The sequence below is a fragment of the Oncorhynchus mykiss genome, chromosome 6 (genome assembly GCF_013265735.2).
Source record: "Oncorhynchus mykiss isolate Arlee chromosome 6, USDA_OmykA_1.1, whole genome shotgun sequence".
Lineage (NCBI taxonomy): Eukaryota > Metazoa > Chordata > Actinopteri > Salmoniformes > Salmonidae > Oncorhynchus > Oncorhynchus mykiss.
In genome coordinates this window covers 30,002,965-30,017,437 of record NC_048570.1, presented here as the reverse complement: position 1 = coordinate 30,017,437, position 14,473 = coordinate 30,002,965, and the positions used below count along the sequence as shown (strand labels likewise).

The 14,473-nt window shown below is 40.5% G+C and overlaps 1 protein-coding gene across 1 annotated transcript; it reads right to left on the bottom strand.

Annotated features, from left to right (window-relative positions):
• Window positions 1-2,013: 2,013 nt before the first annotated feature.
• LOC110525704 (TRAF-type zinc finger domain-containing protein 1) lies at window positions 2,014-14,363 on the bottom strand. The gene is made up of 12 exons (XM_036979809.1): window positions 13,915-14,363; window positions 13,503-13,539; window positions 13,271-13,406; window positions 13,081-13,134; window positions 12,534-12,975; window positions 12,036-12,335; window positions 11,793-11,857; window positions 5,769-6,023; window positions 5,364-5,502; window positions 4,538-4,745; window positions 2,691-2,742; window positions 2,014-2,599 (listed from the first exon to the last, which is right to left on the bottom strand). The coding sequence occupies exons 2-12, from the start codon at window positions 13,535-13,537 to the stop codon at window positions 2,561-2,563; spliced, it is 1,725 nt and encodes a 574-aa protein (XP_036835704.1). The 5' UTR covers window positions 13,538-13,539; window positions 13,915-14,363; the 3' UTR covers window positions 2,014-2,560.
• Between the last annotated feature and the right edge of the window lie 110 nt (window positions 14,364-14,473).

The following is a 14,473-nucleotide window of genomic DNA, read 5'->3' as shown; positions in this document are numbered from 1 at the left end:
AGTCAATAAGTAATACACGTAATTAAGTTCAGAAAAAAAAAATAGGCCAAGAGGACAAAAATATTTAGATAAACAGTATCATTAGGTTGCCTTCATTAGATACAATGTATTTTATAAATATTATCTAACAATTTTGAAATCCAATATCTACTAGATATGGTCAATAAAGTAGGCTATAATAAATTTGGCTTGGAAAATATTGTTTCGCCTAAACGTGATGGTATCGTTGGCTATATATCATGTGAACCTCATGAACCTCTTTCGTAGACATTCAGGTGCTGAATTGTTTCAAAGGCAGAAATAGATGAGTAGACTCTGCCCACCAGTGAACAATATGTGAACTACCAGAAGGCAACGCTTAACAAAAATATAAACACAACATGTAAAGTGTTGGTCCCATGTTGTATGAGCTGAAATAAAATATCCTAGAAATTATCCATATGTACTAAAAGCTTTTCAAATTTTTCACACAAATATTTACATCCCTGTTAGAGAGCTTTTCTTTGCCAAAATAATCCATACACTTGACAGGTGTGGCATATCAAGAAGCTGATTGAACAGCATGATCAATACACAGGTGCACCTTGTGCTGGGGACAATAGAAGACAACTCTAAAATGTTTTGTTTTTTTTCACACAGCACAACGCCTCAGATGTCTATAGTTTTGAGGGAGCGTGCAATTGGCTTGCTGACTGTGGAAATGTTCACCAGAGCTGTTGCCTGAGAATAGAATGTTCATTTATCTACCATATGCCGCCTCCGTCATTTTAGGGAATTTGGCACTATGTCCAACCGGCCTCACAACCGCAGATCACGTGTTTGGCATCGTGTGAACGGGGGATACCTAGTCAGTTGTACAACAATGCCTTCAACTGAAATGTGTCTTCCGCATTTAACCCAACCCCTCTGAATCAGAAGTGCGGGGAGTTGCCTTAAATCGACATCCACGTCTTCGGCGCCCGGGGAACAGTGGATTGACTGCCTTGCTCGGGGGCAACGACAGCTTTTTGGTCACTGGCCTAATGCTATAACCACTAGGCTACAGTGCACCACATGTAGGTGGGGTTATGGTATTGGCAGGCATAAGCTATGGACAACAAACACAATTGCATTTTATCAATGGCAATTTGAATGCAGAGAGATACCATGACGAGATCCTGAGGCCCATTGTGTCATTCATCTGCCATCACCTCATGTTTCAGCATAATGCATGATCCCATGTCACAAGGATCTGTACACAATTCCACTTATTCCATGGCCTGCATACTCACCAGACATGTCACCCATAGAGTATGTTTGGGATGCTCTGGATCGACAGCGTTTTCCAGTTCCCGCCAATTTCCAGCAACTTCGCACAGCCATTGAAGAGTGGGACAACATTCCACAGGCCACAATCAACAGCCTGATCAACACTACGCGAAGCAGATGTGGTCACACCAGATACTGACTGATTCTGATCCATACCCCTACCCTTTTATTTGTTAAGATATGTGGCCAACAGATGCATATCTGTATTCTCAGTCATATACAATCCATAGATTAGAGCCTAATGAATTTATTTCAACTGACTGATTTCCTTATGAACTCAGTCAAATCTTTGAAATAGTTGCATGTTATATTATATTTTTGTTCAGTATAATTCAGATGTTTAACCTATTGAATGAGGGATACAGCCAACACTGAACTGAAGAAATGAATGCCAATGGTCTGCAAATTATACTTTTACAGGTGGGGAAAATAGAGGACCATTGACCAAGTACTAATTTTGAATCTCTGCAAATCTCACTCTCTGGTCATACTGCAGTAACCAATGTGATATGTGTAGGTGATATGTGTAGGTTTCAAAGCATTTTAGCCTATTACAATTCTAGGATGGCCATGTGATGAATAAATACTTTGTATTGAGAACATTCTTTTACATTAAGAGTGATCAACACTAGGATTTATTAAAAGTATGAAGATGACAGTGTATTTTAATTTTAAAAAACTTATAGGTGCAGTCTGAAATACAAATAATGCTTAGATAATGTATTTATTTGTCATTGATTTTCCCTTATTCAGAGAACAGTACAATTACTTTGTGGCGCTTCAAGATGTCTTACATATACATTTTTTTTTCTTTACATAGTTTTTTTCAAGAGTATATTAAGGTGGGTTTTACATTCTATACAATTTATATTAAAAGTTTAAAACTGAAAGGATTACAATAAGCTTAAAGTTATAACAAAATATTGGAATCACAAAAATGTCAGTTTGACTGTTTATACTTTTTTTTTTTTAAAGGTAGAGCGACTGATACATACCGACACACATACAGGCAATAAAGAGACTGATCGTGTTCCAGGCCAACTATATAGGATTGAATCAACCACTGGTTGCGCACCACGTAATCTGCTGCGCAGTTGGGCATCAGTGTTAAACACCAACCTAAGCATGGTGAGACCTCGGAGGTGTCTTCAATGTTGTCAGCCAGAAACACCACTTTTAGTGTGACAGACCACAGCTCACACAAAAAGCATTTGGTGATTGCCTGGTGCTCTTCCCATCGACAGTCTCGACCTCACTCCTCGTCCTGTTCTTTGTTTTGCTTCTTAGGCACCTAAAAATGAATGTGGTCACAGAAAACATTCAAATTTACTTAAAAGATGACCCCCATAGAAGCTCTAAAGAAACAACGATTGTTTGTTTACCTTTGATGGCCCTGCATTCCTTCTTCCCCCATTATTTTCTCTTAAGGGTGGTCTGGTGGATAGAGGCAAAATATTTAATTTCATTTGGAAGCATTATAATTAGGGACGTGCATCTCTCCTTTCATGAACGATTCGACACCTATCTAGATGCATTGGCTCCAATATGATCCAGGAACGATACTTTTTAGTTTGAAATGATTCGGTGCAATCCGGTTTGATTACAGGTGGATCTGTCTGAGATTACTTCTCTAAACTCAAATCAAATTTTATTTGTCACATACACATGGTTAGCAGATGTTAATGCGAGTGTAGCGAAATGCTTGTGCTTCTAGTTCCGACAATGCAGTAATAACCAACAAGTAATCTAACTAACAATTCCAAAACTACTGTCTTATACACAGTGTAAGGGGATAAAGAATATGTACATAAAGATATATGAATGAGTGATGGTACAGAGCAGCATAGGCAAGATACAGTAGATGGTATTGAGTACAGTATATACATTTGAGATGAGTATGTAAACAAAGTGGCATAGTTAAATTGGCTAGTGATACATGTATTACATAAAGATGCAATAGATGATATAGAGTACAGTATATACATATACATATGAGATGAATAATGTAGGGTATGTAAACATTATATTAGGTAGCATTGTTTAAAGTGGCTAGTGATATATTTTACATAATTTCCCATCAATTCCCATTATTAAAGTGGCTGGAGTTGAGTCAGTGTGTTGGCAGCAGCCACTCAATGTTAGTGGTGGCTGTTTAACAGTCTGATGGCCCTCAGTGTGTCTGAGCATCTACAACCCCACAATCAGATTAGGGGTGGGGTAAATGTATGCTTTTGGTCCGGTCCCCCCCCCCCCCCACACTTTTTATCTGAGATCCCCATCACCACTGATTAACTTGTAATTTTTAACAGATTGAAAATGCTGAGCTACTATGTCAATGTCTATGTCTATGTCAATATTTATATTTAGAAATTAGCATGGCATTTAGCCATTTAACAATGTAGTTTGGGATTTTACCCCCCTTTTGAAAGTGAATGGTTTAGACCATTTTTACCGCTTCAACCAATAAATGCGAAATGATTGCTGTCCTTTATGAAATTACCATGTTCAGGTAAAAATGACCAAATACACTAACTGTTTAAAGCAAATCTACCAAAATGATTTATGGTGAACCTGAACAATCTAAATAAAATCTGAATGATTTAAAACCCCAATCATCAATTGGATGTGCGTTGCATCCACTCTGGTAGGCTACACAACTCCGGTAAAACAACTTTCTACTGTGCATTCGGTAACAATGACCCAGCAAACTTACATAGGTTGTAACTAATAAAGCCTATCATTTGACATTGTGAAAGCCATTGTACAAGCATCTGAATGCTGAAGTGTCAGATATTAGAACAGGGGATAGGTCTACCTCTCGTTTGCGCGAGCAGCTGTGTCTCCTGCACAATGCACACAGTTGTTATCTGACAGTCATATGCAGAACATGCATGAAAGTTCGATAGGCTACTGAACTGAAGGCGGCATCAATTCAGTCACAACAGATAAGAGGTATTTGGTAAATAGGCAATTTGGTAAATAGGCGATTTGTAACGTTTGAGTGCACTCATATATTAAACATTTGAACCAGGGAGCGATGTGTATTGGTGAATCGTTATATCCTTTAATTATCATTCCTATATTATACTAAAGAAAACGCTTAACACTAATTCTGTAACACAAAACATAATCCAGATATTAGGTTTCCAAACCATTTTAAATGACGTTTTTGTACCAAAATAAATTGTTTGTTAAAATTACATTATGGAAGGTATGTCATTGTTCTTACCCCACAGCTGCTGCAGAGGTGGATTTGTGGCCTTCACTGAAAAGTGAGTGGCCTCCATCTGCCTCTCTGCCATGCTGGAGTCTGTTCTTCACATGGGGATCACAGTTTGAGATCTTCCCTGTAATGGGCAGCCCACTGTGGTCTCTCTGCCATTCGTTTGGGCTTCGCACCAGGGGCTTCTCTCTGTCCAGCCCACTCAAGGAGTCCACTTTAGATGCAAGCGAGTACACACACACAAAATTAATCAGTCTCTATGAATTTGATGTACAAATTATACATAGCAGCATACCACCCTGCATCCCACTGATGCCTTGTCTGAAGCGAAGCAGAGTTGGTCCCGAGATGGGAGACTAGATGCTGCTGGATGTGGTGTTGGAGGGCCAGTAGGAGGCACTCTTTCCTATGGTCTAAAAAAATATATCCCAATACACTATGGCAGTAATTGGTACATTTCCCTGTGTAGGGTGAAGTCTTTTGGATGGGATGTTAAACAGGTGTCCTGACTCTGTGGTCACTAAAGATCCCATTGCATTTATAGTAAGAGAAGGGGTGTTAACCCCGGTGTCCTGGCTAAATTCCCAATCTGGCCCTCATACCATCATAGCCACCTTTACCATCCCCAGCTTCCAATTGGCTTATTCATCTCCCCCCTTTCCCCTGCAACTATGCCCCATGTCATTGCTGTAAATGAGAATGTGTTTTCAATCAACCTACCTTGTAAAATAACATTTTAATAAAATAAAACATAGGTGGATAGATGTCACCCAAGCAACATTGACTTTGTTAAAAATGATTGAGCATTGGTGAACATGGGGTTGTGTCTTACATTGGTGCTTTAGTCTCCTCTGCACCTCAGGGGAGTTCTGTCCACAGCTCTCTTTTGGAGGAAGAGATGGTTTCTGAAAGGACACTTTGCTGACCTTATCCACCGAGTGAACAGAGCAGGGTCGGAGGTCACACTTATCCTGTAAAAAAAAAAAGTGTCATGCTCTACTCGATTACTAGGAAATTACTATGGAGCAACATGTTAGTGCAATAATACTTGAGTCATTACCATGTTAATACACAGGTATAGGAGCAAAGTTACCAGATCTTCTACCCGTCAAAAGGACTTTTCTCCCTCATTTGTATTGTGACTAAGGACTTTTCAAAATGATTGGCATACACTCTTTGATTATGATCTTCAGTTCTTACAGTACTACATCTTGCAGAGAAAATAACATAGGCCTACCTGGTGGTGAAAGACAACGGCCTCCGCCAGGGCCACGCCACAGAACTCACAGGGAATAACCACGTCCCCCTCTAGTGGACTGGCAGGTGAACTGTAGGAGAGCGGGGAGACTGAAAGGGGCAAGGTGGGGAAGCTAGGGGTGTCAGGTGGTATGTGCAGAAGACCAACAGCACCCCTAGCAATCCTGTCATCATAGCGTGGAGATGGAGGACGCTTGCTGAAAGATGCAAAGGCTGAGGCTGGACTACAGCCAGTCTGAAAGACAAAAACAGCCATGAGGGGAAAAATGTATTTCTGCTCACCAGATAGATCAGGTGGCTAGGTACCTACCCTCAGGTAATTACCACATGATCCACACTATGAAATCAGCCCTCAGATAGAAAATGACTAACAGTTCTAAACATTTACATATTGTGGCATTCCACCATAACTATCAACGTTCCATAATTGTGCATTTAAGGTGCGGGGTTGGGATACCAGGTAAAATTGAGTGATATTACGATAGTATCGTCTATCGACGATGATTGACAGGCATCGTCGATGGTGACGACATCGTGATGTGACGAACGATGGTTTATCCTATTTGAACTTGACTGGCAAGGGCAGCACACAAGTGACATTCTGAGTAATCTGCCTAGTCCCATTTCAATAAATAGCACATGTTATATAGGCCTACAGAACAGAGGAATATAGGCTAGACAGGGAGGCGCAAAATGTCCAGTCAGAAAATAGTCTCTCTCTCTCGGGTGCATGGGCCTTATAGCTGAAACCGAGAACTTGTTTTAGAACAGACACAATCCGTTTGAATTCAATCACTTTTTTTCAGAATAACTTGATTTTAAAACTTCGCATACGTTTACCCATAGAAAGAGTGGTCATAAAGGGACGTTCTGGACCTGAATGCCAAAACATTCATGAGATAAAGGTACATGGATGTCTCATGGTATGGTATGTAAAATAAGTCAACTTTGAGCACCTTTATTTCCTGAATGTTTTGGCATTCAAGCCCAAAAGGTCCTTTTCTGAGGACTTCTACAATGGGAAAATATGTATGAAAGGTTTTGTTCAAATCAAAAGGGGGTGCTGTCAAAAAGTGATTGAATTCAAGTGGATTTACCCTTGTGCCTAACTGTTTTTAAAAAAGTAGGCTATATTCCCTTGTCTCTCCATTTGATTTTAATATGACTTTGGGCTTTCATTGTTTTGTGCATGCATGCTTTCTCTACCGATCAAACAATGAATGAATATAACAGATATCCATCGCAAAAAGTTGTATTAATAGCCTAAAAACGTAAGGCAGTCAGGGGACTAATAATGAGAGGAAAAGCAATATCAATGGCCTATAGAAAAATTAAATGATACGTTTTATCAAGTTTAAGCTTATTAAGACAGGAATTGTCCGTGCAGTACAGAAAAATCCCACCAAGCGAGGTTGAAAAATCAAATGGCCAATAACCTATCATCCTATTAGGAGTATTAAATTCATGAACAGTAGCCTATTTCCCAAATATTCTAATAGCTTAAGGTTGCCGCTTTCAAAAAGAAGTTGAATGGCTTAGGCTACTCTCAATCACAGCTTTATGCCCATTAAAGGAGAAGTTGACCCAAAATCCAGAAACTCCCAAGTGATTCCATACATTGAAACTAGTTCAGTGGAGTTTGCTCTCTCCCCCACTCTCCCTATCTTTTAGGATCCTTTGGTTTTCTGTCCCCATAATTCCAGATTGGATATCTCGTTCATATCCATCGTTGATGAAGTGCTAGATACACACATATACAGCAATGCAAGGTTGGTCGTACAATTATTTACTTTTACTATTTCGAATGGCTAATAACCATCTTCTGCATCTCTCTGAATCTTTATCAGAAAAGTGATATTTGGTGCCTTCTTCCTTTGATTTCCAGTATAAAGTACAGCTAGGGACCGAATAACAGCTCTCTTTCTACCATCTTTTCCCCCACTTTGCATAACTAACTTTACATGCGATATGCCTAATTTAAAAATCTACTTTCGCTCCAGCTCCTTCTCCCCCCCATTTTTTCTTTTAATCTGTGACTTCAAGCTCCACATAAGGGCATATCGTGACATTACTACGTAGCAGTGTCTCCCCATGAGGGTGCACATGAGCATTACACTGCAAACGATTTAGTTGGAAAAGTACACCTTTAGTGGCTCAAAACCGATAGCACATTACAAAAATAGCTCATTCGGCCAAACACTTTCAATAAAACGAATTTGTCCACATTTAGCAGATTTCTGAAAAATAAAATTCACTGGCAACGGAGCAGAGCAAGATCACAAGTTCCGTTTTTGCAGCCATTTCAATACAACACTACAGGGAGAGAGAGGGCAAACTCCACTGAAATAGTTTCAATGTATGAAATCCCTTTGGAGTTATTTGATTTTGGGTAAATTCTCCTTTAAGAAAAGAGGATGATGCAAAGCAATTATCCAGTTCTGAAAACCGTAGACTTTACTTCTATCCAGACCATGATTTATAATAGTCCATGAGCCAAACCCACAAATGTGTGTCATCAGGCTCACTTATGTCCATAGAGTTGGAAAATGTGTGATAGCAGTGCAGCAACGGAGGTAGAGGACTAGACACTTGCTAAATACATTACAATGTAAAATTCCATTGGAATGCCAATTCGTTTTCACCTGATGTGAGCAACAAACTATTATATGTAGTTCATTAAAGTTCTTACTATGGGGCCAAAGCAGATTGGTCCGTTAATAGAATACTAAAAGTAATGTAATACGCCAACAGGCACAACATTGGATTTTACTACACTGTACTGGAATGAATGTAAGATGTTTGGTATACAGTGCATTCGATAAGAATTCAGGCCCCTTCACTTTTCCCCACACTTTGTTACGTTACAGACTAATTCTAAAATTGATTCAAATCTATACAATAACCCATAATGACAAAGCAAAAACAGGCTTAGAAATGTTTGCAAATGTATTAAAAATAAACTGAAATATTACATTTACATAAGTATTCAGACCCTTTACTCAGTACTTCGTTGAAGCACATTTGGCAGTGATTACAGCCTCGAGTCTTCTTGGGTATGACACTACAAGCGTCACACACCTGTATTTGTGGAGTTCCTCCCATTCTTCTCTGCAGGTAATCTCAAGCTCTGTCAGGTTGGATGGGAGTGTCACTGCATAGCAATTTTCAGCTCTCTCCAGAGATGTCCGATCGGGTTCAAGTCCAGGCTCTGGCTGGGCCACTCAAGGACATTCAGAGACTTGTCCCAAAGCCACTCCTATGTTGTCTTGGCTGTGTGCTCAGGGTAGTTGTCCTATGGGAAGGTGAACCTTAGACCCAGTCTGAGGTCTTCAGTGCTCTGGAGCAGGTATTCATCAAGGATCTCTGTACTTTGCTACCTTCAACTTTGCCTTGATCCTGCCACTGAAAAACATCCCCACAGCATGATGCTACCAACACCATGCTACCAACACCATGCTTCACTGTAGGGATGGTATTGGCCAGGTGATGAGGGGTGCCAGGTTTCCTCCAGACGTGACGCTTGACATTCAGGCCGAAGAGTTTAATCTTGGTTTCCTCAGACCAGAGAATCTTGTTGCTCATGGTCTGAGTGTCCTGTAGGTGCCTTTTGGCAAACCCCAAACAGGCTGTCACATGCCTTTTACTAAGGTCTGATTGGTGGAGTGCTGCAGAGATGGGAGAAACTTAAAGAAGGACAACCATCTACACAGATGAAGTTTTGGCTCTGACATCAGCTATCAACTGTGGGACCTTATATGGACTGGTGTGCGTCTTTCCAAATCATGTCCAATCAATTGAATTTACCACAGGTGGACTCCAATCAAGTTGTAGAAACATCTCATGGATGATCAATGGAAACAGCTAAATTTTGAGTTTCACAGTAAAGGGACTGTATTTGGTATTTTTAATACATTTGCAAAAATATCTAAAAACTTGTCTTTAGTTTGTTATTAAGGGGTATTGTGTATAGATTGATTAATATTTTTTATCCATATTAGAATAAGGCTGTGACGTAACAAAATGTGGAAAAAGTGAAGGGGTCTGAATACTTTCCGAATGCACGGTATAGTCCTCATAATGAAAACACCTACTTGGATAACATCGTATGTCATTTTAATCAAATCACATCCATGACTATTCACATGTACATATTAATTTACCATGGTTGAAGATTAAATATTGCAATTGTTGATTGTATCATCTTCAGAAATCAGTGATTCAGACAGCTTTCTGGGAACATTAACACATTTCTGTGAATAATCTTTATATATCTGGCACACATGGTTGTGTATTCTACATCACTATGATGAGAAATTAAGGCTTGTCCTTGTTCTCTTGCTCAGTTGTGCACCGGGGCCTCCCACTCTTTCTATTCTGGTTAAAGCCAGTTTGCGCTGTTCTGTGAAGGGAGTGGTACACAGTGTTGTACAAGATCTTCAGTTTTTTGGCAATTTCTCACATGGAATAGCCTTAATTTCTCAGAACAAGAATAGACTGACGGGTTTCAGAAGAAAGTTATTTGTTTCTGGCCATTTTGAGCCTGTAATCGAACCCACAGATGCTGATGCTCCAGATACTCAACTAGTCTTAAGAAGGCCAGTTTCATTGCTTCTTCAATCAGCACAAGTTTTCAGCTGTGCTAACATAATTGCAAAAGGGTTTTCTAATGATCAATTAGCCTTTTTAAATTATAAACTTGGATTAGCTAACACAACGTGCCATTGGAACACAGGAGTGATGGTTGCTGATAATGGGCCTCTGTACGCCTATATAGATATTCCATTAAAAATCAGTTGTTTCCAGCTACAATAGTAATTTACAACATTAACAATGTCTACACTGTATTTCTGATCAATTTGATGTTATTTTAAATAGACAAAAAAAAAAAATCTTTAAAAAAACAAGGACATTTCTGTGACCCCAAACTTTTGAACGGTAGTGTATTTATATAATTTCCACTTGTCAAACAAAGTTTAAAATGTATCATGGTTTGCTTTTTAAAGCCATGTATAACAGGTAATTATGATATTTAACAGAGGTCAAAGTTCTCAAAAATGTGCCTGATGAATCTAAGCTTTACAATGATATGACTAAAGTGTATAAGTGAGCAATAGCTTGTTGTATACTGACTGTTTGTCATAGGGTAAAATCCCTATGGAGAAAAAACGCATCTGATGGAGTGATGAAAGAAAGAGTGATAGCACAAAGAGAGCTACTATTGCTGCACTGCTATCACACATTGTCCACCTCTAGAGACATAGACCTTCAAAAGAAATCCCTGAGACATCGTCGGCCCAAGTCAGCCCGACTGACGCCCTGGCTCATGGACTATAACCTAACTCACTAAGGTAAGACCGCCTGTGCATTATCAGTTGACTGTCACTTTGCTCCATCATGTGCATGAGACAGACACACACGCTCCACCAGAAAGGGATATTAGAAAACATTTGCCTGCACTTCGCCTCTGCCAAGGCTTTCAACAACATTATCTTTCTTCCTGATTCATCCAGTTGTAGCATGTGATTCCACGCTATAGCATTACTGTGGTTTCAGCTGTTTTTATTTTTGTAGAATGTATTTTTGGGGGGCAAAAGCGGATGCCTAGTCAGTTGCACAACAATGCATTCAACTGAAATGTGTTTTCCCCATTTAACACAACCCCTCAATCAAAAGGGAGAAATACCATCGTACATCACGTTTTATAAGTACATAATCACAATAGGACAAAGGTTGACATCGCCCAATCCTAATACCAAGTGCAAGACAAAATGAACGGCGACCAAGTATGAACTGTTATCAGGAGGGAAAACTAGGAAATTGGACCAGAGGGAGTGAACAAAAGAAAAACAACATCCACAGGAAGGAAATAAGGGGGGGGGGGGGGGGCTGAGTTTATAACTAACTGATGCAGCCTATAAAGGACATTTATTCCCAGGTCTCGTCAGACTCAGCCGCCATTGAGTTAGCCTGACTTGTAGGCTAAGAGTCAAAAGATCCTTCTAACCTGGTGTAAAATGAGGTCCACTTCAGGAAACAGATCCTCACAGAACTCACAGGGCAACATGGTGTCTACATAGGAGAAAAAGAGCAAAGGAATAATGGGTACAGCAGAAAACACAAGATTTATTCAGAAGAGGGGTGGAAACGTCAAAATGTAAAAGGCAGAGGAGGGCAACATACTGTAACAGAAAATAATTCTCACATGAAAACAAACTGGGACAATAAGTTATTTTGAATAGTATCTCACCTGTCTGGTCAAGGTCTGTATTGGTGCCTGTGGTGATATGTTGGTAGTTGTTTGGGGCAGATATGGGAGAGATGAGGGAGCCAGTGTTGGACATCCTTCCAAGTTTGTGGTCCCAGACATCAGTCCACAAGGCCCCCTCTCCTCCCCCTAGATCCCCAGTGTCCCCATCACTCTGCAGGCTGAGGGCCAGCAGGTAGTCCAGGTTGGCAGAGTCCTCTCCCAGTGATTGGCCTGCAGGCCATGCCAATGATGCCATGCTGTAATTGTTGTTGGCCATCACTGATGATTCCTGTTCCAGCACTGGGGAGGTGAAACCACAAGTGAGATATGTTTTTACAAAGCACACAAAAAAAATATTCCAATTAAACAATGTTCCACTTTAATATAGGCCAGGGAAGTTTGTCAATACCAGAATATAAATTATAATATATGTTTTTGGGAAAATGCAAAGGGACAAGAAAAGCTTGAACACTTTGTATGAGCCATTGGCTGACGTACAGTGGCTGAAGTCTGTATTCCTCGGGGCAATGTCCCCCCTTCCTCCCAAGCCCACTTGCCCCCGGGTGCTGTTGTGCACTCTGGCCTCCAGGGGCCGTGGTAGGGCCCTGCGGTCAGATGCACTGGCGTTGTTGTTCTTGTGGCCTCCTCCCTCCTTGGCCCTCAACAGGTTACGGATGGAGTAGGCTTCAAACCAGGCTCCTGGGGACTGGGGTTCTGCTGGGCTGTGACTTGCCCGGCTGTTGTTCCTCTCTTGAGGAGGCGTGAGGCTACCACACCAGGTTGGGTGGACAGCCTGCTCCCTCAACATTACATTGCACATGCAGAATGGACAGGGCTCTGTGCGCGTACCACAATAATCCTCATGCTCCTTAGACTGACTGAAAACCAGCTCCAGGTCACAGTACTGACATGGCACCATCCGCTGATTGCAGTCAGAGCTCTGAAAAAGAGAGGTCAGATAAAAGCCATGTCTCAGTTGAATTTGTAATACATGACCATCACGTCAGGTAGATGAGGTCTCCATCCTGATACAAGTTTCACATACCTGGTGGGATTCGATATGGCTTTTCTCAACCTTTAAACCACACTTACATTTCACCTGAAATTTAAAGAAAAAGTTTGAAGCCTCCTTTGCAACAACTGTACAGCAACTTAGGGATGTCTCCCTAGCTTTGAATATGCTAACTTATGACTAGCCTAACCACCTCCCGCCCTCTCCATGTTTAGCACTGTACCTGCATATGCTCCTGCTCCTTGTGCTGCTTAAGATCTGAACGGGGCACTGGCTCTTGGCACACCTCACACAGAGCAATATTCCGGCAACAGTGAATCTCATGAGTAGTGAAATTAGCCTCTGGAATGTCATGCTGACTAGAGAGTGGGAGAGAAAGAAAGAATGAGAGGGAAAGAGCCCTAATGTGCATTTATCCACACTGTCCCTCAACTTCCCTGAATATTCACACTTACCAATTGGCACAGAACGTTGTGCTTTCATCTGCCATGGCTTGCATTGAAATAAGAGGGAAAGAAAAATAGGTTGAAATTGTCAATAGGCATTTGAAAAACTCTGGCGGCAAACAATCCCCCGAAAACCTATGTGGCATCAAATATCGCCTTTTATAACAAGTTTACTACAAAATGTACAGATAACGTTACAATGACCCACAACCCACAATATTGCTAGCTAGCAATCTGTCCAAACTAAATAGTAACGTTAGCTAGCTAGAAAACGTTCCCATTTAGCTAGTATCGTCATTTGGCTGACAATGACAACGCGAACATTGAACGTAGCTAGCTATTGTTTCAGTTCGATGCTGGTAGTTTCGATTTACCAGATTGTACCGGTATCTATAAATGAGAAAGTCACATAGCTACCTACCTGTGCTGAGTTCAGTCCCTTGTTTGTTTACTGTACTTGGCTAACGTAACTTTAGTTATCTCTAGACGGTAGCTAAATATGGAGGGCGGCTTTAAATCCCCGTTTTGAATAGCTAAATGTCAGCGTAAACTTCTGGGGTGACAATAAAACTATTTTGCTGCTAACTTTGTATGATTTTGACCCTAGCTAGCTACTTTCCAAGCTAGTTTATGCAAGCCATTTTTAGGTTGCTAGCGAGGTGAGAGCGTTTCTTGAAAGTACTAGTGACGCACAACTCTGATTCGCTAGTCATCGAAAGACAGTTGACCAATGAGATCACCCGAGTGGAATTTTCTCATTTGATCATTGGCACGTCCATATCCTAAATCCTTAACCCTTATTTATCTAACCTTCCTTAACCCTTGTAAATGTAAACTTCAATGGGGTAACTTCCGAATAGTAGATGCGATCTTACATCAAGCAAAGTTATTATCAAGAAAAGTGTAATTTAGTTTCCCTACTCTTTTTGATCCTTTGAGCAACCAATTAATTGTTGTGAGGCTCTCATACACATTTAAAA

Coding starts and splice junctions, on each gene's coding strand:
- LOC110525704 (XM_036979809.1), bottom strand. CDS start 13,537: ATGGCAGATGAAAGCACAACGTTCTGTGCCAATTG. Junction 12,976..13,080: donor GCCATATCGAATCCCACCAG/GTATGTGAAACT, acceptor TCTCTTTTTCAG/AGCTCTGACTGCAATCAGCG. Junction 4,746..5,363: donor GAGGAGACTAAAGCACCAAT/GTAAGACACAAC, acceptor TTGCATCTAAAG/TGGACTCCTTGAGTGGGCTG.